The 24,883-nt window shown below is 42.6% G+C and overlaps 1 protein-coding gene across 7 annotated transcripts in view; it reads right to left on the reverse strand.

The window, feature by feature from the left end:
* The window catches only part of GK (glycerol kinase), a 109,273-nt gene that overhangs the window by 70,691 nt on the left and 13,699 nt on the right, over positions 1-24,883 (reverse strand). For 4 of the 7 annotated variants that reach the window (XM_089653012.1, XM_089653015.1, XM_089653016.1 and 1 more), the window contains exons 2-4: positions 7,339-7,412; positions 3,911-4,017; positions 3,499-3,576 (exon numbers count right to left, since the gene is read on the reverse strand). In XM_089653012.1, coding sequence (XP_089509138.1) covers positions 3,499-3,576; positions 3,911-4,017; positions 7,339-7,412 — 259 coding nt within the window. Of the gene's footprint in view, positions 1-3,498; positions 3,577-3,910; positions 4,018-7,338; positions 7,413-20,204; positions 20,283-24,883 lie in introns of all 7 variants that reach the window. The other 3 variants (XM_089653014.1, XM_089653010.1, XM_089653011.1) reach the window with 1 other exon arrangement.

A 24,883-nucleotide genomic window follows, 5' to 3' on the forward strand; every position in this document is an offset into this window, starting at 1 on the left:
CTGAAGTTTGATGAGCTTTTTGTGGTTTCCTGGTCCCACATGCCCTGGGCCAGGCAGCCCTCCATGTGTGCGCCCCACCCCTGCATGCTTGCATCTGTAGTATTTTCATTGGGTTGGATTGTTTCCATCTTCTCCTGAATTCCAGCATGTGAATGTTTCCCCATCAAACCAACCACTCTGAATCTGCGCGTGCTTCCTTCTTAGGAAAAAATGGGAATAGAATCCCTTTCCCTTTTCTTCCTTCTCTGATTGACTACATTCTGTTGTAGCATTTCTTCCAGGAGGTTCACGAGTGCCTCCGCCTTCTCCTCCTCCTTTGGCAGTGGAGTCGCAAAAAACCTGTGAGGGGGGAGTTGTAGAAAGAGGGAGTTGTAGAAACTCTATCTTGTAGCCATTTCAAATTATGTCTAGGATAAATGGATTCTGGGTAGTCTATTGCCATTGCATGTGAAAGTATTCCAGGCTTCCTCCCACCTGGCTCTGCCAGTCACTTGGATTGAGTTTTGATTTTGTCCTGGTTGGGGTTGAAGAGAAAACATCCCTTCTCCTTCCCCCTTTTTGAAAACCAGCCTCTCTTCTGGCCCTGAAATCTAGCTTCTTTGGCTGCACGCTGCCTGTTGGGACGAAAACATTTTTGTCCCACTTGCCTGTTGGGAACTAGAAATCGCTTCTTTTTGTCGGCAGACCTCTCGAGAACCAAAGTCAGCTCTGACCCGAAAAGGAGCTTTCCCTCGAAGGGCAAACCACACAGTCTGGATTTGGAAGCGACGTCCCCCTGTCAAGACTTCAACCAAAATGGCTTTTCTAGCAGAGTTTACGAGCAAAGTTGATTTTGCTGTGTATTTAATGGTTTCGTCCGGTTTCGACCGAGGTATCATCTGTGATAAAGGCCACTGCTTTTTCCAAAACCAGGAGTGATTTTAGAATCTCATCCGCTGGTGTACCTTGTTCAGGGCGAGAATGGAGCTGACCCAGCCATACATCTAGGGTCCTGAAAACACAGGTCGTTGCTATTGCTGGTTTAAATATTACTGTGGATGCTTCCCACGCTCTTCTGAGGAATGTGTCTGCCTTACGGTCCATTGGGTCCTTTAAGGAGCCCCTGTCTTGGAAGGATAGATCCGTGCTCTTTGAAATTTTTGAAAGAGCATCCGGTTTCAGGCAAGACTCCCATATTGACGCATCTTCCTCCTTAAATGGAAATCGCCTCTTAAGAATTTTAGGGAAAAAGGCTTTCCTTTCCGGCTCTACTCATTCCCTTTTGATGGTAAACCATTGTGTGGAATGGACCGGAAACGTGCGGCGGCTTCTCTTTTGTAGCCCTGCATATAGCTGGTTGTGTAGAGAGAGATCCAGCTGTTGTTCTTCTAAGTCTAGAGTGTCGTAAATTACTTTCAATAGGCCCTCTGTGTCTTCTGCCGGAAAAAGGAGCCATTGTGACTTGTGATCCTGTTCTTCTGTCTCGCCTTCTTCTGAGTCGAAAGTGCCAGATAATTCCTCCTCCTGATCCTTAATAGTGCCCTGGTCCTGTTATCTCTTCTTGACTGGTGGGGAAATGCCTGAGGTGCCAGGTTGAGGCCCATCTGGGGTCAGTTCCTGCATCTGTTCCCTAAAATTTTGAAAGGTTTTGGACATTTCCTGAGTCATATCTCGTAGGAAGTCTCTAAAGAGAGACCCTGACTCTTTCTTGATCAGCTTGTCAATGCACACCTGGCACAGCTGCTTTTTCCAAGAGCTAGCAAGTTTCTTCTTGCAAGTAGCGCATTTCTTCCTCATCTCACAAGGATCCTCCTTGTCCTTCCTATCCTCCTCCAGTGGGCCCATGTAAGAACAGAGAGACATAAAATACAGGCCTCCTGTAAGCAGAGGGCTCCTAGGAGGCCACCCGGAAGTGCTCCCATAAGTAGAGATAGAGACCCCCTGTGGTGCCGGAGAGGGAGAAAGAGGAAAGGAGGGGGGAGAATGCGGACTGCGGGCTGTGGTGTGGGGCAAGCTCTGTAGACCACCACCCATATCCGAGATGGCAGCGGTCCTCTTCCTGTTCTTCAGGCGCCTGAAGTGACGCTCACGAGTCCCGGTGCTCGGAAATGATGATCCTAAGTGTGAGGTCATCGTCCCGCGCGCTGCCAGTGCCTCGCCGGAGATGTCGGCATGCAGCGGAGGAAGTTAGGCTTTACCCCACAGGCTACCCATCCCTTGCCCCTCAGCAAAGCGGGCTCTATTTCCCCTGCTGAGCCCCACAAGACCACAGATAGGCGTGGAAAGAGGGGTGCTGTGTCCCCTAATTCTGCCCAAAGCAGATGTCCAGGATCCTTGAATGAGGCCACCTCGTAAAGCCCCTGCCTTGCTGAGCAAAAAAGGGGGGTAGCCCCATCCAGGAGGCCACTGTACCCCGCCAGACGGCCTAGGGAAAATAACAAACAGGGGTAGTTCCTGGCCGGAGGAAACACAAATACTGGAGGACCCCAGGGGCGGAAAGGCCACTTATTAAGAAAAAACTGGATCAGGTGTTTCCTGGTGGGAGGACCTATCTCTCATGTGAAGCTGTCCTGGAAGATGACTTGGGAAATATATGTAATCCTTCTCAAGCATCATAACCAGAGAGCATAGCTGGGTTCTTGACCTTACTTTTCTCCACTGCTTACAGCCTGGTCCAGGACCTACACCCAGCCAATAATGGGAATGAAGGAGGCAATCAGACTGTGGAGATTATTACTCTGACTCCTTTCAGCATACTCAGTGTTAGAATGTCAGCATTATGCAATGTAGTAGAGCCTGACAGACTCACACTAATGACACACTACGCAAAGAGAGACAGGCTTTGTAGTTTGCATTTATTGCTTTCACTTTTTATTTTTTTAAGTATATGTACAAATCACCTATATTATTTCCTTTATATCCACAATCTGTATTTAAAAAAAACTTTCCAAGTCGCCATGCCAAGGATACATTAATATATATTTTCCCTTTGTAAGCAAGCAGCCGACAGTTTGTGCGGCTGCTGGCTATCAAGCCTGGCTGTCAGCAACAGCCAGGATCTCCACTGTTCATCAGGTAGCAATTACAGTAGGTTCTGGATCATGTGATCACTAGGACTTATTGATCACATGCAAGCTGAAAGCTATATTGACTAAAATGAAAGCCTGAATGAAAAATAGAAAAAATCTTCTCTGATGCTCTCTCATTCTAAGAGAGCTAGAGTGCTTTCACATAGGGCTAGGTCACCGATGTCTAAAGTCAGGTGACCAAGGACGTTGATACAAGTTACAACCCTAAATCACCAATTAATCAGGTAAATGCTTTTCTAACCCTTCTGAACCCAGTGCCCTCTGGCCAGCAACTGTTTGCCAGGGTCTATGAATGACTAACGTAATATATGTAGCCAGTATTCTTTCAAATGAATAGACAACGCACTGTTGGCTTTGATATTCTGCTAATTTCAGTTTTCCTTTTCTCTCAGAAAGCAGAAAATTGCCTGTAAAAGGCTCAAAGACTTACCAATAGCATTATATAGGGGTTCTCCGGTAGTTTTGTCCCACACAACAGTTGTTTCCCTCTGATTACTTACTCCAATTGCTATAAAATAAAAAAAAACACAAAAGCAATGCATTGTAACAACAGAAAATAAAAACACAATGGGGTTGATTTATGGAAACTGGAGAGTGCAAAATCTAGTGTAGTTGTACCTGGAAGCTGATTGGCTACCATGCGGGAGCTGCACCAGACTGCACTCTCCAGTATTAGTAACTCAAACCCAATATATACACTCTAAATATGAACACAATAAATACTTTAGTTTCAAAAAATGGATCCTCTGTACGAAAAGTCAGTTGTCAGTCCAAGTCATTAATATGGACAGATGAGGTTCTGTACATTGCATACCATCTCATTTACATATTTTTTTTATTACCTTTTATATTGGTGATTTCTATGCTCAGCTGAGTTAGTTTCTCACAGGTTTTTTCTACACATTCATACACAGACTGTAAAATTTCCTTTGGATCTTGCTCCACCCATCTGAAAGTGGAAAGAAAAACACTGAATCCAATGCAAACAGACTACGTGTTAAAAAATACATTTTACCATTTTTTTTTTTTCTTACAGTGCTAAATATCAGTGTGTATGAATAATCTAAATAAAGTGAGTGTTTGTAAACTTTAAAGCAGTATTAAACCCAAAAAGCAAACATTATATTGCAGCTTACCAGTTCATCATCAGATGTGATTAGTGTTCTTTTTTAGTCTTTCTTTCATCTATTTTCACTTGGTGATCCAGCCAGCAGGTCTGTTGTGTTTCAGAAGCTCAAGCTCTCTGGCAAAATGTAGCAGTTTACATGGATGAGACCACCCATTTACCATTGGCAGAGGTGATTAAAAGGATCAGCTTTTATTTATTAATGTAAAACCTTCCCAAAAAGAAAAACTGTTTGCTGTAACTGTTTATAAACAGTGAACTGGAGTTTGGCTTCAATTTATTTGTATTCAAATCTGCTAACGTTTTTACCACTCCCATCATTCCCCACACTGGCAGTGCTGCTGTCTGCTGTGTTCATTCATCCAGAGTGGGGGAACTCTAATACAGGAGGTGTGTTACTGGCCAGATAACCAGGTGAAAACAGAGGAAAAAGCCTCAAACAGATGGTAAGTTTCAATAAACGACATTTTTGTTTTTGGGTTTAACACCGCTTTAAACATCCATCTTTTTCTAATTCCAATGTGCATAATTAGATGTTTCAAGTGTATGCAAGTGCTAAAAAGTTGCTAAAGGGCTAAAAGTTTGGAACCCATTATGGGTTCCAGATTCCTTTTATTCTAAAGGCCCCTGAAGCAGAATTTCCAAACATACAGGGAAGTGAGTTCTTTGATAAAGCACTGCCCATTTCACATACCGGAGTGCAAGAAGGGGAGTTTGCAGTGCACAGAGTCATGTGACATGAGGCTGAAGTACAGCCCTCTAAGAAGTCTGAAAAATCTAGCTGGAGAGGGCATAAGACCAAAGCCTCATGTACACCAACAGTTTGACACACGTGTCAAATCCTGGTGTTTTCAGGTGGCTGGGAGGAAGAGGTGCAGTGTCCAGTCCTGGAAACAGGAGTGTGTCAAAATCCATGACAAACTGAAATACAAAGCTGCTAGACATGGCAGTACTCGCGATTAGAGCCATATGCATTCACGGATGTATGCCCAGAATGAATATTTATACTATATAAACTAAAACTGTTATTTATAACTATATACCACCTGCTCCCATGACAATGGATACACGAAACATGGTCTAAGGAGGTTACAGCAGAAGCTATTTTCTCCTAACAGAGCCACCCAAACAGGCAGAAAAGGAGCAGCTTTATTTAGATCTGTACAGGATTTTCACTTCAATAAAACAGGCTTTAACAGGCTTTATTCAGTAAAACAGAAAAGAATAGTCTAGGGCAGCCTTTCTCACCCCAGGGTGCCCAGGCACCCTGGGGTGCCTTCAGGCTTCTTCAGGGGTGCCTTGATAAAATGCCCAAAAATTCTATACAAGCCAGCAGGTGGATCAATCCTGCCTTTTAGTACACAAAGCCACAGGTTTTCATTGTGCACTTTTATGACCTTCTAGCTGCCAGCATCCTAACAACCAATGACATCAGTTGATAAGGAGGTTGTTGAGTGCATGCACATCATCCTTGTTTGGCCCTCCCCTGCCCCTCTCCGTCAGCACTGGGGTCACATTAGCAGAATGAGGGAGAGAAAATGAGAGAGACACATTGGAATACTAATCAGTACCAGTGTGCAAAGGTGTCTTTGCTTTGGAAGAATAAATCACCTCTAATGTTGGGTGTACTGGATGTGTGTAGAATAAGTTTTTACATTTTTTATTGGGGTGCCTTGAGATTATCCATAATTTTAAAGGGTGCCTTGACTGAAAAAAGGTTGAGAAACACTGGTCTAGGGAACATATGAAAAGGGTCACAGAGTGCCACCTGCTGGCTGAAATGAAAATACAACACACTCATTTGTAATATTTCCGATTTATAACAAAAATAGTAAAATATTTATTATAGTGTAATTTTTTCCTTAATTAACTGACTTTAAGATGCAGGCCAAATGCACCCGTCAATGAACTTTGAATGATTTCAGAAGTGTCCTAAACTGATATCAAACTGACACCACTGACCCAAGCCCACAGTCCATCGACATAGGCCCTAGTTAAAAACCTCTTTCCCTAGCCATGTTAAAAAATGGCCACTCCTGCACATACAGTGAGGAACAGAAGTATTTGAACACCCTGTGATTTTGCAAGCTCTCCCACTTAGAAATAATGGAAGGGTCTGAAATTCACATTGTAGGTGCATTCCCACTCTGAGAGACAGGATTAAAAAAAAAAAAATTCAGGAAATCACATTGTGTGTGTGTGTATGTATGTATGTATGTATGTGATATATATATATATATATGTATGTGATATATATATATATATATGTATGTGATATATATATATACTGTATATATATATATATATATATATATATATATATATACACACACATACACACACACACACATATATACATACACACGCATACATATACACACGCATGCTTTTGTCTTATTGTTTGTGCATACTGTGTGCAGCATCACTCCCTGAGTGGCACTTGTTATTAAAGTGGTATGCAGGGGACACTGAAGAGACCTGGGCTATTCTGTTGTGTGTGAGAACAGCGGTCTGACCCACCAACATGCTGCATGCACAAGATATTTAAACCCCCTGCTGCAGCACATAATGGTGGAGATTTACTAAAACTGGAGGGCTCAGGAACTGGTGCAGCTGTGCATGGTAGCCAATCAGCGTCTAACTTCAGCTTGTTCAATTGAGCTTTGACTATAAAAACTGGGAGCTGATTGGTTACCATGCAGAGCTGCACCAGGTTTTGCACTTTCCAGTCTTAGTAAATCAACCCCACTGTGTAAAAAAAAAATATAAAAAAAACCCAGCACTGGCATATTTCTAAAGCATATGCAGCTTGACTGCTTTACAGTAATACATTTGGGCTTTAACTGCAGGCAATAAGTCTAAAGTCTGATAATACCAGAGTTCAACTGCATAATATATAAAAAAGCGGTCATAAAACAAATCCTTGCAATGCTCAAGTGACCTTCTCCTGTCTTAGGAGATGTATTGGTTAAGACTACTGTGTATTGTTAGTTTTTAAAGCATTGAAAAAAGTTCTAATCAAAGTGATATAAAAGGGATCAATTAGGTGCATATATTCCTCAAAAGCCAGTACACAGCATGCATGAAGATGAACAGCCGACTATAAAATATGGAACAAATGAACAGCATGTGACATTGACTCACCCTTCTTTTGGAAACTTCTGTTTAATTTCCACTTGATGGTGACTAAGCAGCTCTGCTGTTTTGGCATTAAAGACCTGTGCAATTCAAAATATAATTTTTTAGTATTACAAGATGTAATGAAAACATAAAAAAAAAAATGAAAGGATAAATAATCACACTGTGCTTTGTCTCAGATACTAAAAGAAATATCATATTCCTCTCAGTGTGAAAAATCTCCTACAATCCAACATTACGTGGCGAGTCTAGATGTTTAAACTCTTGCTGGATAGAAGCTGTACAGGCATTGTTCAGTGTGTTACATGCAGTAATAGAAAGCGGGGCGCCATCTGAGGTTCTTCAGGGGTGCATAATACAGGCACTAGGCATGGGTCAGAGCTGCCTAAGAGCCAGCAAACCAAGGCCACAGTTTGATTTTTTTGTAAAAATAACAAACTTGTTATACGAACCTGCTCTGTGCAATGCTATTGAATATAGTGGTCCTAAACCTCCTCTTCTGGGATCCCCCACTAGCATTTAAACCTCCTTCTCTTCTCTTTGTGCTACCATAGGGAGCTACTGCCTATGGTGGCACACCTGTGGGTGTGCTCCTGAACCCTGCTATCTGTGTCAATTGGCACACACAGCGTGGCTCGGCTCCGCACTGCCTCTCGCTCGCACAATTTGATTGACAGCAGCAGGAGCCAATGGTTCCTGCTGCAACTTCTGTGTCAACAAAGGGAAAGAGAGAGCAACACTGCTGTAGACAAGCATAGAGCTGGATCAAGATTGGGCTCAGGTAAGTATAAGGGGGGTGACGGGGAGATACGTCACTGGAACACTTTTTTTACATTAATGCAGGGAATGCTTTGCTGTGTGTATCATTTGATTTCCCTTTACTTTATACAACAGCAGGTGAGAGGAAATCTATATGAAAATAGGGAAAACACGTTAGACAGCTGTCACCAGAACAGGAGTCCTCCTGCAAGATATCCCCCCTATTCCTGTTCAGCCAACATTTCCAGTTTCCTATCACTTTTTTGCAATTATGGTCATCAAGACAAATAGAGAAGGTGAATTTCCCCAACAGGGACACAGAGCAATTAAAACCTGACATAGGGTGTTAACATCTCTTCACTCTTTCACAAAAAAAGTTTAGATAAAATAGTTTTTTTGATTCTAATATAGTGAGGAAGATGTAAATGTTCCGATCAGGTTTTTATTTCTGTTCATGAGCAGAATGGGGACATTTTCCCTACGTTCCTGCCACTTTGATGCCCATACAGGAAATGAATATGCGGGTGTCATTGGGCAGGAAGAGAGCATTGAAAACATTGCTAGAAATTCTAACTCTTCCCCAGCTACTAGAAAAATCCTTCAGTTTGCGGTTGGAGACTTTTATCACTTCCCGTTTAGATTACTCTCACCAGTGAGGGAAAAAAATGGGACCTCATGCACACTGGACGTTATAAAAACACCTGTAGCATTACAGGAGTGTGGAAACATTTGAAAAAACTACTTGTCCAGGGACTAAATCGGGGCCACAATCTACTTGTCCCTCAAGACAATCTACTTGTCCCTCAAGACAATCTACTTGTCCCTCAAGACAATCTACTTGTCCCTCAAGACAATCTACTTGTCCCTCAAGACAATCTACTTGTCCCTCATGACAATCTACTTGTCCTGATAAAAAATATACATTTTAACCAAAACCTGCTTTTAGCAATGTCTGGGGCTTTTAAAAACAAAAGGGGCTCTTAAGCGACTTAAACGTTTAATATTTATAACATTAAGCTGTAATCTCCTCCTCCCCTTCCTGCCTGTCTCCAGCTCCAGGGACTAGCAGGGAGGAGAGAGACCTTGCAGTGTAATGAGCACCGATTGGCTGCTCCTCAGGAAAGGGGAGTGTCAGGTTTATCCTTTATCCCTTTTTGCTGCCAGAGCCGTTTTTGCGTTTTTTTGCACACGTATAAAAAAATCATTTAAGGCCTGAAGATGAAACAAAACCCCCAAACATGATATATTTTCTGAAAGCAGAGACCCTAGAGAATAAAATAGTGTTGGTTCTATTTTTTATGTCACACGATTTCACAAAAGTCTAGAAAACGCAAAATGTCAGTAAAAATACACTTAAGTTAATTTTAGGGCACAAAAAGCAATAAATTATCAAATTTTTTAGTAAAATATAAAAGACAAGGTTGGATTGAATAACTATATATCCAACATGTCAAACCTTAAACTTGTGTGCACTCATGAAATGGCGACAAACTTTAGAGACTCTATATTTTCTACAGGTGATGCTTTTAAAGCTCCTTATAGGTCATCAGTTTAGCGTTATGGAGGAGGTCTGGTGCTAGAATTATTGTTCTCACTCTGGCGTGCGTGGCGATATGTAACATGTGTATCGCAATCGTCGTTTTCATGCTTAGGCACCCAGTACATGCTTTTAATTTTGTATGTACAGATGTGTGGGGCCTTGAAAAATCTGGGGTGGGGGGGGTTATATGCTTGGTTGTAACTAACTTTTTAAAAATAAAACACTTTTTTTTAATCAAAAAGTCCCCTATTTTATGATTTTTGGTGACAGGTTCTCTTTTTTGAGACATCCAGGATCTAAAAGACCATGCAGGCCTCCTCTGTGCTCCACTGAATGTAATACAGTGCACATCGCACCGCATTATATTCTTTCCGGCCTTGGTGACCGGGAATCTGTCAATGGGGACCCAAAAGGGATGTCACATCCCTTCCGGGTCAGGACAAGAAGGGGAAAGGAGCGGATGTGTCTGATCTCCTCCCTTCCCTCTAGCCACCAACAGCCACTGGCTGGTCCCGGGCCTGCAGATGGGCAAGCAGAGCCTGGGAGACAACGTGCAGGGGGGCGGAGGCTGGCAACAAGTGGGCTGTGTGGAAGCAATCGGGTGGCAGCACAAAACTATACTCCCACAAAAGCTTGAGGCTCGAAAACTCAAATGCTGGATAGCCGTGTTTTGCAGCTGAAAAACTCAACTCAAACACAGTAGCTCTGGGTTTTTTCCCAGCCTGAAAACGCCCTGCCAAAAAACAATGATAAAAGCCTATGTATGCATGGACACAGGATTACTGGATGTAGAAGAAAACTCCTGACAAATGTCCAGTGTGCATGAAGCTTAAAACACAAGCCTCTAACCCAGTGGTTCTTAACCTGGGTTCGATCGAACCCCAGGGGTTCGGTGAGTCAGTCTCGCGGGTTCGGCGGAGGTGAAGACCCACACCCGACTCATATAATTCGTGATGACATGCCCCGCTTGTCCATCATTGGCTGCAGGTGGTCACGCAACATCGCTTAGCCCAGTGGTCGGCAAGTTGCGGCTCGCGAGCCACATGCGGCTCTTTACACGCTTTAATGCGGCTCTTGTGTGCCGGGCGCCCGCTCCCCTCCCTCCTCTCGGGCGGCAGGGACTCTGCAGCGTGATCCAAAAAAAAAAAACAGCCAGGGCAGCGCGCTCAAATGCAATGATTGGCCAGTCTCGCTGCCACTCACATCCTGATAGCCAGTGATTGGCTGTCAGGATGTGTGTAGGCGGGGCAGCGTGACGAACGTGAGAGGAGCTAGGCTCCTCTCACAGTCCGCCCTGAAGACCGGAACGGCGCGGGAATACGGCGAGAGGAACGCGCGGAGCAAAGGTAAGTGAATTGACACAGGGGGGACTTGGCTTACTACTTGCTACTTACTTACTACTACTATATAAGGGATGAATTAATATGGGGGATGAATTACTATAGGGGGGATGAATTACTATATGGGGGATGAATTACTATATGGGGGATGAATTACTATATGGGGGATGAATTACTATATGGGGGATGTATTACTATATGGGGGATGTATTACTATATGGGGGATGTATTACTACATGGGGGATGAATTACTACATGGGGGATGAATTACTACATGGGGGATGAATTACTATATGGGGGATGTATTACTATATGGGGGATGTATTACTATGGGGGATGAATTACTACATGGGGGATGAATTACTATGGGGGATGAATTACTATGGGGGATGAATTACTATGGGGGATGAATTACTATATGGGGGATGAATTACTATATGGGGGATGAATTACTATAGGGGGGATGAATTACTATAGGGGGGATGAATTACTATATGGGGGATGAATTACTATGGGGGATGAATTACTATAAAACAGTGGTTTATAACCTGGGTTTGATCGAACCCCAGGGGTTCAGTGAGTCAGTCTCGCGGGTTCGGCAGAGGTGAAAACCCACACCCGACTCATATGATTCGTGCAGTAAATATTCATTATTATGTTTTTGTGTGAAAATCATGTTTTAATGGTTTTGTTCATTTTGTGCACCTATGTATAAATATATACCTATGTTTTGAATTTTAAAAATCATATTTTATTTTTCCATTTAAGAAGGGTTCGGTGAATGCGCATACGAAACTGGTGGGGTTCAGTACCTCCAACAAGGTTAAGAACCACTGCTCTAACCCTTCTATCTTTCAAATCAACATGAAAAACATTAGGTGGCGTTTCAAATTAAGATAAACAGAGAACCCAGGAAATCCACATTGAGCATAAAAGGAATAAAATGCACCTTCAGTGCAAAATGCACATCATACCACCAGTAGGTCAAGAAATATATAGTAGTCTGAAATGATGACAATGCTGACATTTCCCAAGGAAGCTGTGCATAGCCCCGATTCCTCCTGACCCTCTCTATAGGTCTATGAGGCCTCTTTCCATATTCTTGGAATGATACAGAGACTCAAGAGGAAGGAGCCTAGGGCAACATTCACAAGAAAAGCTACGATTCACATATATCTGCTCATATCCCTGGAACTCCTGACCATTTTGTCATACTGCTTTCACAAGAGGTAGTCTCTCTTTATACACGGCTTCCAACAGAGTTCAGTTTGGTTCTCTCAGATTTGTGACAGGCCTGTGCTGAAAAAAAATACATTCACCTTGAGAAAATGCCAGTTTCTTAGTCCTTGACTTGGAACAAGAATGCAGCTCGGGCATTTACCTTCACTTGCTTTATGCACATGAATAAGCCGGGCACAGCAAATAATGTCGCAATGACAAAGCAAAATGGATCTCAAGCTACTTCAAGGGAGCGTTATTAATGCCTTCATCAGTTTATTTTTTGCTCCACGTGTCAATTCCCATCAGGTGTATTACGAAGAAAATGGATAGCCGCAAATAGACTGTGTTTTCTTAGGCAAACTGCCAAACTGGATATCGGCATGGTACCTGCACAGATACCATTAGTGTGCCATTATAGCAGACTCAGTGTCATTTAAAAGGCCTGGCTGTTTGCTCCGCAAATGACCAAATACAATAAGCAGGTTGGGCTGGGAGCCCAGATGGCAGCCTACAGGAGAAATACATCATTAAAGAAGAAAATAAGCAGATAAACTCACACTGAAATGCTCAACCAAAGAAGATTATGGATATATTCCAAGAAGGGATCATTCATTGTAAAGAGATAACAAGCAATATATTTAGAAGTGGCATACACTAGGTAGACGAGTTTCAGCTCTTGCAGTTAGCTCTCAAACTGACCAGTGAAATAGACTCAGACACTGGTTATCAGCCATAGTAGCAGAAAATAAAAACACCTAAGAATCCTAGATACCCTATAGGAGCCATCTTATTCTGCAAAAAATAGTCAATAAGAAAACATTAGACCCCTATGGCCATGGTGACAAAGACATTTTTACCCCATTCCTGTTGCCATGAAAACTGGTAAATTGGCCCTCTTTGCAATGGTAACAGAGATTTCAATCTCCTACTCCTCACTGCCACTGAGATAGAGATGCCTGTGTTGTCATGGTGATGGGGATTTCCCATCCCATACCCCATTGCTATGGGAACAGAATCATTTCCCCCGTCAATGCCCGTTGTGATGGTAACTGAAGGGTCCCTTCCCCATTATTATGGCCACAAAGCCATCCACCAAGCCCCATTCCCATGGGAATGAAACCCCATCCCCATTGCTGGAGCTCCAAAAGCTCAAGACTTTTGCCATGAAAACAGAGAAACCCACACTCCCACTCCCTGTTGTCCTGGCACCCAAGGGGCCTTTCCTTATCCACTCCTCTTGCCATGGCCACTGAAGGAAATTTCCCTACCCACTCCCACTGTCATGGCAGCTGAGGGAATTTACTCTTCCCAAAAGCAATACAACCCAGCCAGAGTTCTATCCTTTCTCCCACCCTATGCACACCTAAAAAATAAACATTTGTGGTTTAACATACGCTTTACCCTATAACTACCACTATCGTCAAAGTTATGATGGAGGTGGGTATTATTGAGTCCTCTGTAAGACACAAGAACGCTGTTTAAACCATCTGGTTCTTAAATCTATTCATCTGCAAAACAAGTGTATTGATGGTCCATTGGAGTAAAAGAACAGTCTATGGAGATGACCAATTGATAACGGGAAAGCGATTGGTGACTTCTTTTTAATTACGTCAACACCCTCTGGTGAGTGCGGTGTGTCTCTGTGTTGGCGGAGAGGAGAAACACAGTATATGGTGGCACAGATTTATCATCTTTAGTGTGGATCATATTTGCACTGCTCACTATTTGGACTTTATGGACAATCTATTGATGTATTTATGATTGCACAGTCAAATTTTAGGAAAGCACAGTCAAATCCTTTGAGAAAATACTTCGAAAAAACTGAGATAAATTATTAAAATGAATTCACCAAATAAAAAACACAATTACATTCATTATTCATCTCATGGTGGTGTCAATTCACTAACGATTATGGCATGTGATATTCGGGTGTTTTTTTGGAACTATTGCAGGAAATAATAAAAAAGTCAATTCATCAAAGTAAAAGATCGAATTGTAGATAAATACCAGAAATTCAGTAACATGCAAGGTAAATACTGTAATAAAAAAAAAAAAAAATGGGATAAATCATTAAAGTCAATTAATTTTGAAAAACGCATTTGTTATTTAATTCATGGTCTGGTCAGTCACATTTTAGGAATGTGCAAAATAACTGAGGGGAACTCTGCACTGATCAGAAAACAATGTATCAAATGTGGAAATGTTCTCCCGTCCGCTCAGGAATGTAAACTATTTGTAACACAGTACTACAGGGAGATCCTTCTGTGAATGAAGGCACACTGGACCTAAAAAAATGCTGCTTCTACAGAAGTTTTGTATTTTCTACAGGAGTTTTGTATTTTGCCTGTAGAGGCAGCAAAGTGTTGTCCTATGTGTCAATGTGGCACATTAGAAAGTTTAGAGGCATAGTTTAGGAAAGTTTAGGGAAAAACAACACTTAAAACACTCAAAAACGCGGCATTTAGGAGCATTTGCATTTTCACGTGTACATTGAAAAATAAGCAGAGTGGAATGTTTGGACAAAAATGCTTGTAAAAGCAAATGGCCATAAACTCTTCTAAACTCTTATGCAATATGAGCTACTATGAGCATTTTTATGTCGCTTTTTCTGCCAGAGATTCTAGCATTTTGTTCTGCTCCTAGTGTGCATGGACCCGAAGTCTGTGAAAAAAAAAATTGTGAACATAAAAAAAATAAATAAATAAAAAGAAGTTTGGTATGGAGGCAACTCATGCGTGCTCGCTCCTGAGCAGGCTCAGCATTTCCACTGACACAGAGAGCGTGGCTCAGCCCCACCTTACAGGCTGTGATTGACAGCAGAAGCCAATGGCCTCCACTGCTGCCTCTCTGCCCAATGAGGAGGGAGAAAGGCAAGAGAGCTGCTGCTCTTATGCACATAGCTGGTTTAAGATTGGGCACAAGTAAGTATAAGGGGGGAGCTGGTCACAGAACATTTTCTACCTTAATGCACTGAATGCATTAAGGTAAAAAAAAAAAAAACCTTCTGCCTTTAGAACTACTTTAAGGTAAAAAGAAAATATGTCCTAGTAGTTAAATAACCCCCCCCCCATACTTACCAGAGTCCTATCTTGATCCAGCACTGTGCCCGTCTACAGCGGCACTGGTCTCTGTTCTTCCCCTCACAGGACAAAGGGCTAGCAGCCATTGGCTCCCGCTGCTGTCAATCAAATCCTGTGTGGAGGAAGCAGGGGCGGGGCCAAGCTGCATATGTCTATGGATGCACACAGCCCATCTTGGGACTGAACTTGTGGGCGTGCCACCATAGCAAGAAGCTATGGTGGCAGGCCATTTGAAATGAAAGCACTGTCTTGTCTCATGTTATGTCCCCCTGCTACTGTACAGCGCTGAGCATACCCTTTGACGCTATATAAATACTGTATAATAATAATGCACATAAATATTATGGCTGCATTTTTAAGGCATCTAATAAATTATTTGGCTGCCAGTGCATGGCAATGGATGACAAACTGGACATGCTATTTTTTTTCTAAACAGCTCACCACAACACAAGGAATATGTGGTAGGGTGTTCTGCAGGCCGGATACAACACAAAGCGTTACGCGTAAATGCATGTTGCTTAAAACTAAAAATTTTAAAAAAAGTATCACCTTTTGAACTAAAATTGCACATGGAATTGCTTCATCCACAATAACAAGAGGAATGATGGGTTGTGTTGGAATAATTACACTATTGTGCAAACTCCCAATGCTGAACAAGCGACTATTCAGAAATATTTGTGCAAGAGACAAAACAGGAGTATGAAAGGAAAATCTTAAAGTGTATGAAAACTATGACCTTCTCTTCTTTGGTCTCTTCTGGTCTGTTAAATATACCAATAAAAGTGTTTTGCTATATGTTTGATAAGTTAAAGTAGAACTATAGGCAAAACTTTTTTTTTTTTCATTTTTGATAGCGCAAGGAAGGGTTATAACCAGTTAGATTTTTTTTCGCCATCTGTATCCCATCATGGAGATTTCCCTTCACTTACTGTTCCATAGTCAAGCAAGAAGTGTGATGAAATCCATGCAAATTAAGGGAACTCCTTGGGGACCTTCAGGTCACCAGAACTAGTGTCCACATTGGAAGATTTCTGCGCTATTACTTTTCTGAGGACAACTCAAAATTTGGGATTTTCTTTTACTTTCACTTTCAATGATGATAGTAAAACTGAAAAAATAGAGAGGGTGAATGTCCTTAATGAGGGCACAGACAACAATAAAAAAAGGTGAGTACTGTCATCCCAGTCTGAAAAGTGTTACTTGCAGAATCACCAGGTGAAAAATTGAAATAAGCTTGTATAAAAAAACAAAACGTACAAATGCAGCCACCACATCTAAAGAACTGGTAAACTGAATATACACTGCTCAAAAAAATTAAAGGGACACTTTTTATTCAGAGTATAGCATCAAGTCAATTACACTCCTGGGATATTGATCTGTTAGTTAAGTAGCAGAGGGGGTTGTTAATCAGTTTCAGCTGCTTTGGTGTTAATGAAATTAACAACAGGTGCACTAGATGGGCAACAATGAGACGACCCACAAAAAACAGGAATGGTTTTACAGGTGGAGGACACTGACATTTTTTTCCCTACTCATCATTTCTGACTGTTTTTCACTACTTTTGCATTTGGCTAGGGTCAGTGTCACTACTGGTAGCATGAGGCGATACCTGGACCCTACAGAGGTTGTACAGGCAGTCCAACTCCTCCAGGATGGCACATTAATACGCGCCATTGCCAGAAGGTTTGTCGTGTCTCCCAGCACAGTCTCAAGAACATGGAGGAGATTCCAGGAGACAAGCAGTTACTCTAGGAGAGCTGGACAGGGCCATAGAAGGTCCTTAACCCATCAGCAGTACCGGTATCTGCTCCTTTGTGCAAGGAGGAAAAGGATGAGAACTGCCAGAGCCCTACAAAATGACTTCCAGCAGGCCACTGGTGTGAATGTCTCTGATCAAACAGACTTTATGAGGGTGACCTGAGGGACCGACATCCTCTAGTGGGCCCTGTGCTCACTGCCTGGCACCTTAGAGCTCGATTGGCATTTGCCATTGAACACCAGAATTGGCAGGTCCACCACTGGTGCCCTGTGCTTTTCACAGATGAGAGCAGGTTCACTGAGCACATGTGGCAGACATGAAAGGGTCTGGAGAAGCCATGGAGAACATTATGCTGCCTGTAACATCACTAAGGATTACAGATTTGGTGGTGGGTCAGTGATGGTCTGGGGAGGCATATCCATGGAGGGACGCACAGACCTCTACAAGCTAGGCAATGGCATCCTGACTGCCACTAGGTATTGGGATGAAATCCTTGGACCCACTGTCAGATCCTACACTGGTGCAAAGGGTCCTTCCTCCTGATGCATGACAATGCCTGGCCTCATGTGGTGAGAGTATGCAGGCAGTTCCTGGAGGATGAAGGAATTGATACCATTGAATGGCCCTCACACTTGCCTGACCTAAATCCAATAGAACACCTCTGGGATATCATGTTTCGCTCCATCTGATGCTGCCAGGTTGCACCTCAGACTGTCCAGGAGCTCAGTGATTCTCTGGTCTAGGTCTGGGAGGATATACTCCAGGACACCAAGCTACTGAGTACCATTTTGAGTTGCTGCAATGAAATTTCAGCAAAATAGACTAGCCTACTGCATACATTTTTCACTTTGATTTTCGGAGTGTCTTTGAATTCAGTCCTCTTGTTGATCATTTAGTTTCCATCAAAAAATGGGGCATCCTTATGTTCCTAACACATTACCCAGTCCATATCAGTATAGATGTCCAGCATGATATTTTGCCCCATTGAGAGCTTTAATTTTTTGGAGAAGTGTATTATCTTCTTTGTTTTTAGGTTTAGAGTCCTTTTAAAATATATATCAATAGGGGAAAAAACACACACAAAAAAAAACTTAAAGCATGACTAAAGACTATAGCCAGCAACACTAATCATTGTGTTCTAACGGCAGGGAAGGCTCCCCACTGGCAGAACACACTAACACTGCGGGAGGGATTCCCCATCATCACTGACTGAGTTGATGTGGAATCAAGCAACTTTCTTTCCTTCCACCCATGGTGGAAGGAAAGAAAATTGCATAATCTTAGGCCTGCTTTAGTCTGCGTCCCGTTCGAACATGATATTAGTGGTAAATAAAAGACTAAATGCGGGTGTTTTTTTATACCAGCAAACAAACAAATATTTTAATTATGATCAGGAATAAAAAAAAGGGTTTCAAAATATAAAATGCATTTCTCTTTCAATCAGGCAAATATTAAATATTTCATAAAATATCTTATATTTGCCCTTCTGCAGTCAACCAATGACAAATACTGTATATGTCTGATACTTCATAGTTTTTACTGTTGTTCAGTACAGACCTGAAGAGCGTAATCTCAGGTTACACACAAGTAGCTTAAAGCGGAGTTCCACCCAAAAGGCGAAGTTCCTCTTTAAAGATTGGTCCCCCACTCCCCATTAAGCATTGGCACCTTTGGAGAGCAGGTACCCGAAATTGATAGGTACCCGGAAGCAGAAGTTGTCCTCCTACCCTCCCTCCCTGTAGTCTTCTGACACATGACAGATCCCAGAAGGCGACGGGTCCATTCAGGAAACGCGGCGCTACTCACGCATGCGCAGTGGGCACCTGGCTGTGAAGCCGCAAGCTGTCACAGCCAGTTGCCCACACTGAAAATGCCGGTGCCTGGAATATAGGGCAGCAGGTGAAACAAGCTGCGGGGGGACACCGTGGAATCGTGGGACAGGTGAGTGGCTGTTTTTTAAAAGTAGGCAGCTACAGTTTTTGTAGCTGCTGACTTTTATTTTTTTACAGTGTGACTGGAACTCCGCCGTAACAATTCAGAGGAGAGACGCATAATTTTTTTTACAGTGTGAGTGGAACTCCGCCGGAACGATTCAGAGGAGGGAGGCATAATATTTTTATACAGTGTGAGTGGAACTCCGCTGTAACGATTCAGAGGAGGGACGCATAATATATTTTACAATGTGAGTGGAACTCCGCTGTAACGATTCAGAGGAGGGACGCATAATATATTTTACAATGTGAGTGGAACTCCGCTGTAACGATTCAGAGGAGGGACGCATAATATATTTTACAATGTGAGTGGAACTCCGCTGTAACGATTCAGAGGAGGGACACATAATATATTTTACAATGTGAGTGGAACTCCGCTGTAACGATTCAGAGGAGGGATGCATAATATATTTTACAATGTGAGTGGAACTCCGCTATAACGATTCAGAGGAGGGACGCATAATATATTTTACAATGTGAGTGGAACTCCGCTGTAATGATTCAGAGGAGGGATGCATAATATATTTTACAATGTGAGTGGAACTCCGCTGTAACGATTCAGAGGAGGGACGCATAATATATTTTACAATGTGAGTGGAACTCCGCTGTAACGATTCAGAGGAGGGATGCATAATATATTTTACAATGTGAGTGGAACTCCGCTGTAACGATTCAGAGGAGGGACGCATAATATATTTTACAATGTAAGTGGAACTCCGCTGTAACGATTCAGAGGAGGGACGCATAATATTTTTTTACAGTGTTAGTGGAACTCCGCTGTAACGGTTCAGAGGAGGGACGCATACAGCTCTATTAAAGCTGGCCACAGACGGATTGAAATTCAGCTGGTTCAGCAGTGTTAGGCTGTCCCTGACAATCGTTTTTCAATCAGCGGCTCCAGCCAATAGGGAGGCACTGTCAGGATACAATGTCCTGGATTAGGTGGGTGATTCCTCCATGCACCCACTAACCGTCTAAGCACAGCTTTACTCTAAGATCTTCAGTCTGCAGGAGCAGCAAGCAAGTGCAAAGCTAGTGCTAGGCTTTCTTTTTATATATAGACAAACATGTGCAGCATACACAAAAGCATGAGGCATTATTGTTGTATTAAAATGTGGGTTACTAAACGCACAACAGTAAAATCAGTCTGTATATGCAGTAAAGCATGCTCGTTATACTCACTGTGGAACCTAAGGGGTTAATCTTCTGCACTGTATCCTGTCTTCTCTGACTCCCCTTCTTCCACAGTCCCCAATTCATCTGCTGATAGAACAGAGACTTGGGGCAAGCTGCACATGCTCAGTTTGGTGTGTATTGCTCAAGAGGTTTTTTTTTTTTTATTGGGAGAGTGCATGTGATCAGCACAAGGTCAAACAGCACTATCCAGACAGTGGGTCAGAGATCCTGCAGCCTTATAGGACAATCAGGGGAGAATGAAAACTCCTACAAGCTTTAACCAATGCTCTGCTGGACACTGATAGAAGTCACAAGATTGCTCTAACAGCTGATGAGAAAAGGTATTTAGCAGTTTATATTTACTAAAATAATTGCATTTCTATGCTCTGTGTACTGTGGGAGGCCAGATCTAGTGAATGCAGGCTCCTGGGTTTAGTAATACTAAGTGTTTATTTGGCAAATAAGGATATTAGAAGGACAATAAAAATGATCAAAAATAATAGTTTATAAATGTTAAAAATATAAAACAAACAATACTAAAAATCACTATAGCTTCCTTATGTAGTAGTCCATATTGAATAGAGAATTCATCCCTCAATCTCTCAGAGTAGTCTGGCGGCTTAAACATATAATCACTGAGAAAATGAAATATTGCCACCAGCCCTCATCCTAACCGGCAAGATTTATTATTGGGGGGGGGGGGGGGGGGGGTGCTGCAGTCTGAAGGCACAATGGTCACTGGGACGGATCCTTCTGGTATCAGCACCTTTAGGCACTCCGCATCTACTAGTTAGGAGCTAGAGATTGTGCTGGGTGTACAGGGAAAGGTAAAACAAGAAATGCCCGTTGCCACTTGGTGCACTTGTCAACCAAGTACTATTCTCCACAGATTTTCAGCTCAAGCTATGATAAAGTAAATGTTATGTAAAACAGTCACCAGGATACAAGTTTAAATTGGATTTATTCTTTGCTTGCCAAAAGCTTAAGTGTGTTTCAACACTGCATTGTGACATTTGGAACTTCATGTTCGGGTGTAATTAGATATAACCTTGAGACCTGCAGAATAAGCAAAGAAATACACAACCTAGCTTATCACACTAGGTCAAAGTGCAAACATACATGCACAGAAACAAAGAAACAAAGTTTACACCCAAACAGAAATGCCAGGTTACAGAGTCAACAAAAAGAGTATCTGCTTAACTGATCATTTCAAAGTTTTGCCATCACCTTTGGATATGACAACTTAAAGTGATTCTGAAGGATATCACTTTTTTTTTAAACCACAAAACATGTTATACTTACCTGTTCTGTTTAACGATTTTGCATACAGCAGTCCCAATCGTCTTATTTTTGGGTCCCCTGCCAGCGGTCCTGGCTCCTCCCCCCAGCTGAGTGCCCCCAATAGCAAGTCTCCTGCTATGGGGGCATTCAAGCAGGTTGGATCTCAAGCTGCACTCCAGTGAATGAACATTGTTGTCCCACCCCTCATGCACTCCTCACTTGCTGTGACTGACAGCAGCAGGAGCCAATGAGGAAGGAGAGATCCAGGGGAGCCAATGCCCTCATGCACACTGCTGGAGCGAGATTAGGCTCAGATAAGTATAGAATAGCATAGAATGCATTAAAGTGTTACTAGACACACAACAGTAAAATCAGTCTGTATATGTATATATGAATACATCAGTGGTTCATAGAGTGAACTCAGTGTAGAGCTATTCACCCTGAGGTCATCACAGAGGACAAGGGGGCACTCTTTACGCCTGGAGGAAAAGAAAATTTAATTTCCAAACACGGAAAGGTTTCTTCACAGTGAGAGCTGTGAAAATGTGGAATAGACTCCCTCAAGAGTTGGTTCTGGAAAGGTCAGTGGATTGCTTCAAAAAAGGCCTGGATTGGATACACAGAATATAACTGGATACTAACATTTATAGGTAAGGTTGATCCAGGGAATATCCGATTGCCTCTCGGGTGGTCAGGAAGGATTTTTTTTTCCAGCAAGAGCAAATTGGATCATGCTTTGATGGGTTTTTTTGCCTTCCTCTGGATCAACTGTGGGTATAGGATTATAACTTTTTTTTTTTTTTTATGGTTGAACTGGATGGACTTTTGTCTTTTTTCAGCCAGAATAACTATATAACTATATATGCAGTAAAGCATGCTTGTTATACTCACTGTGGAACCTAAGGCAGAATGAAAACTCCACCTACAAGCTTTAACATTTGCTCTGCTGAACACTTATAGAACTTACAAGACAGCTCTAACTGCTGATGAAAAAAGGTATTTAGCAGTTTATATTTACTAAAATAATTGCATTTCCATGTTGTGTGTACTGTGGGAGACCAGATATAGTGATTGCAGGTTCCTGGGTTTAGTAACACTTTAAGGTAAAAACACATTCTGCCTTTAGAACTACTTTAAAATGGTATTGAAGTCCATTTTCCCAAATCAGCTAAAAATAACAACTCACATGCATTTAATGTTTTTTTATTATGCCTTCTTAGAGCTGGTTCACGCCAGGAATTGCAACATGCAGTTCTGTCCATTCATTTTAAATAAGCAAGAAAAAAATAAATAAATAAAAAATTTGCACCACACTTTTGCAAACTCACTGCAACCGGATTGCACGGTACTTTTGTACCATGCGATCCAGTGCATGCAAACACACTGTGACCTGTGTTTGAGGATTAGTAACACTTTAAAGTAGAACTACACTGTACCTGAGCACCACAAACCAAAAAGGCTGTTTAATTCATTTTTAATATTCCCAGAAAACTCCCCTCTCCATTCATATCTCCATGCTTTGTTTTGTTGATAAATCACCTTGAAAAACACACCCTAGCATTTCTGGCAGTCTTGAGTAACGGCAGATGATTCATGTAGCATTTACTTCCTGGAATCCATCTGCAGTTAGCTCAGGCATGCATGCGTGAGGGTGTGCTTAGCTGAGAAAACCCCTCCCCCTTCCTGTATGACATCATTTACCCAATGTCAGGGCAGGAGCTGTGGAATGGACAGGCAGGCCTAATGGCAGGGTCACGCACCGACTGACGACAACCACCACCCACAGACCGAAGTCCCTCAGGGCGCGGAGTCTAAGCCCCAGGCTGCCCTTCACCAGGGCCCCTGATGGTGGGGATGGACTTGACGCAGCCAGGGACCAGGTCGCGGCCCCTGAGAAACCCCAGCTGCGGTAATGGCCGCCACCAATGGCGTATAGCTGGTAGAAACCAGATAAGAATGATAGCATAGTCGGACAGGCCGGGTCGATAACAGCGGGACAGACAGTACAGAACGGTAGACAAGAATACACAGGTCACAAGCCGGGTCAGCAACGGGAGGTCAGATAAAGGGATAAGGCTGAGAATAGGCTAGACAAAGCCGAGTCAGTTTCCAGGAGAGCCACGAGAGTAGAACAAGAGCTTCCAACAAGACAATCATATAGGACACGAATGCAAAGAGCAAGTGCAGACAACAGGCTTAAATGTGATCAACCACGCCCCTCTGGGGGATGGACCGCAGAGGCCTGAAAGCATAAAAGGCTCCCACCATGCTTTGCAGAAACCCAAGATGGATGCCAGCACATGGAGCAGCATAACCTCTGGGAAAAGGTAGGACCTTGACACCCAAGCCTGGAAACCAGGAAGTAACTGAAGAAATGTAAAAATAAAAGTTTAACACAAGTAACTATGATATACTTTTCTATCAAATTTACTAATGTTAGCAGCATAAGTAATAAAAATGAGTCAATGTGGATTGAGAGAGAAGTTCCAGTTTACGTAATTTCCCGAATATGGACCTCGCGATATTTGGGTAATTAGATCACCATATTCGTAGCTGAGTTGCGCCAGGGATAGAGCCCTGTACAGGAAGTTGTCACACAGGACAGCATCTCAGCACAGATATGCCCCATTTTGAGGACTGGCATAGCTCCTTACTCCAGCTCAGAGATCGCCTTAATTAACGCCACTTCCCTAATCTGAGAGTTGGCAACAGCGTCTTAAAGTGGTGGTAGTAAGAACTGCCGAATTTGTCACATATTGGTATGGTTACTGAAACGGACACAAATGCTTGCCTGAATTAGGAGCTAGTAGGTCTAACATAAGCTACCACCAGAAAAGCGTCCTACACGCTTACAGAATTTTCCAGAGTACAGAACACTGTCCCTTCTGCTCATCTACACAACGGAGGGGATGTTTTCTAGTGAAAAAAGACCTGGTAAAAATGTTAACTGATAACACTGCAAGAGGAAGCTCACAAGATTTCCAGCAGGAGCAACAGGTATTCCTTGCATTTTTCAAACCGATACAACAAAAAACACTTTTGTTGACAAATTTAACAGAGTAAGCCCTGGTTCACACTACTGCGAATTCCACACCGCATCAGAATTGAACCCCATTCATGCGAACCGATGTGGGTATGTTAACACCCCAAAAGCAGTCCACAAAACGTGGTGCGATGTGCAGAATCGGATCGCATAGGTGTGAATACCCATGCTATCTGATTCTAGTGCGGACCCAAAAAAGGGTCCTGCACTTTTTTGGTGCGGGTGCGGTGCGATTAAAGCCTAACAAAATGTATGGCTCCAATCGCACCCCACACAAATCGCATGTGATCACACACAAATCGAATCCGGTGCAGTTCCTGTGCGAATCACATGCAATGCACCGCATATATTATTATTAATA

This window comes from Staurois parvus, unplaced genomic scaffold (genome assembly GCF_062004578.1).
Source record: "Staurois parvus isolate SC_StPar_1 unplaced genomic scaffold, SC_StPar_1.0 ptg000696l, whole genome shotgun sequence".
Classification (NCBI taxonomy): Eukaryota; Metazoa; Chordata; class Amphibia; order Anura; family Ranidae; genus Staurois; species Staurois parvus.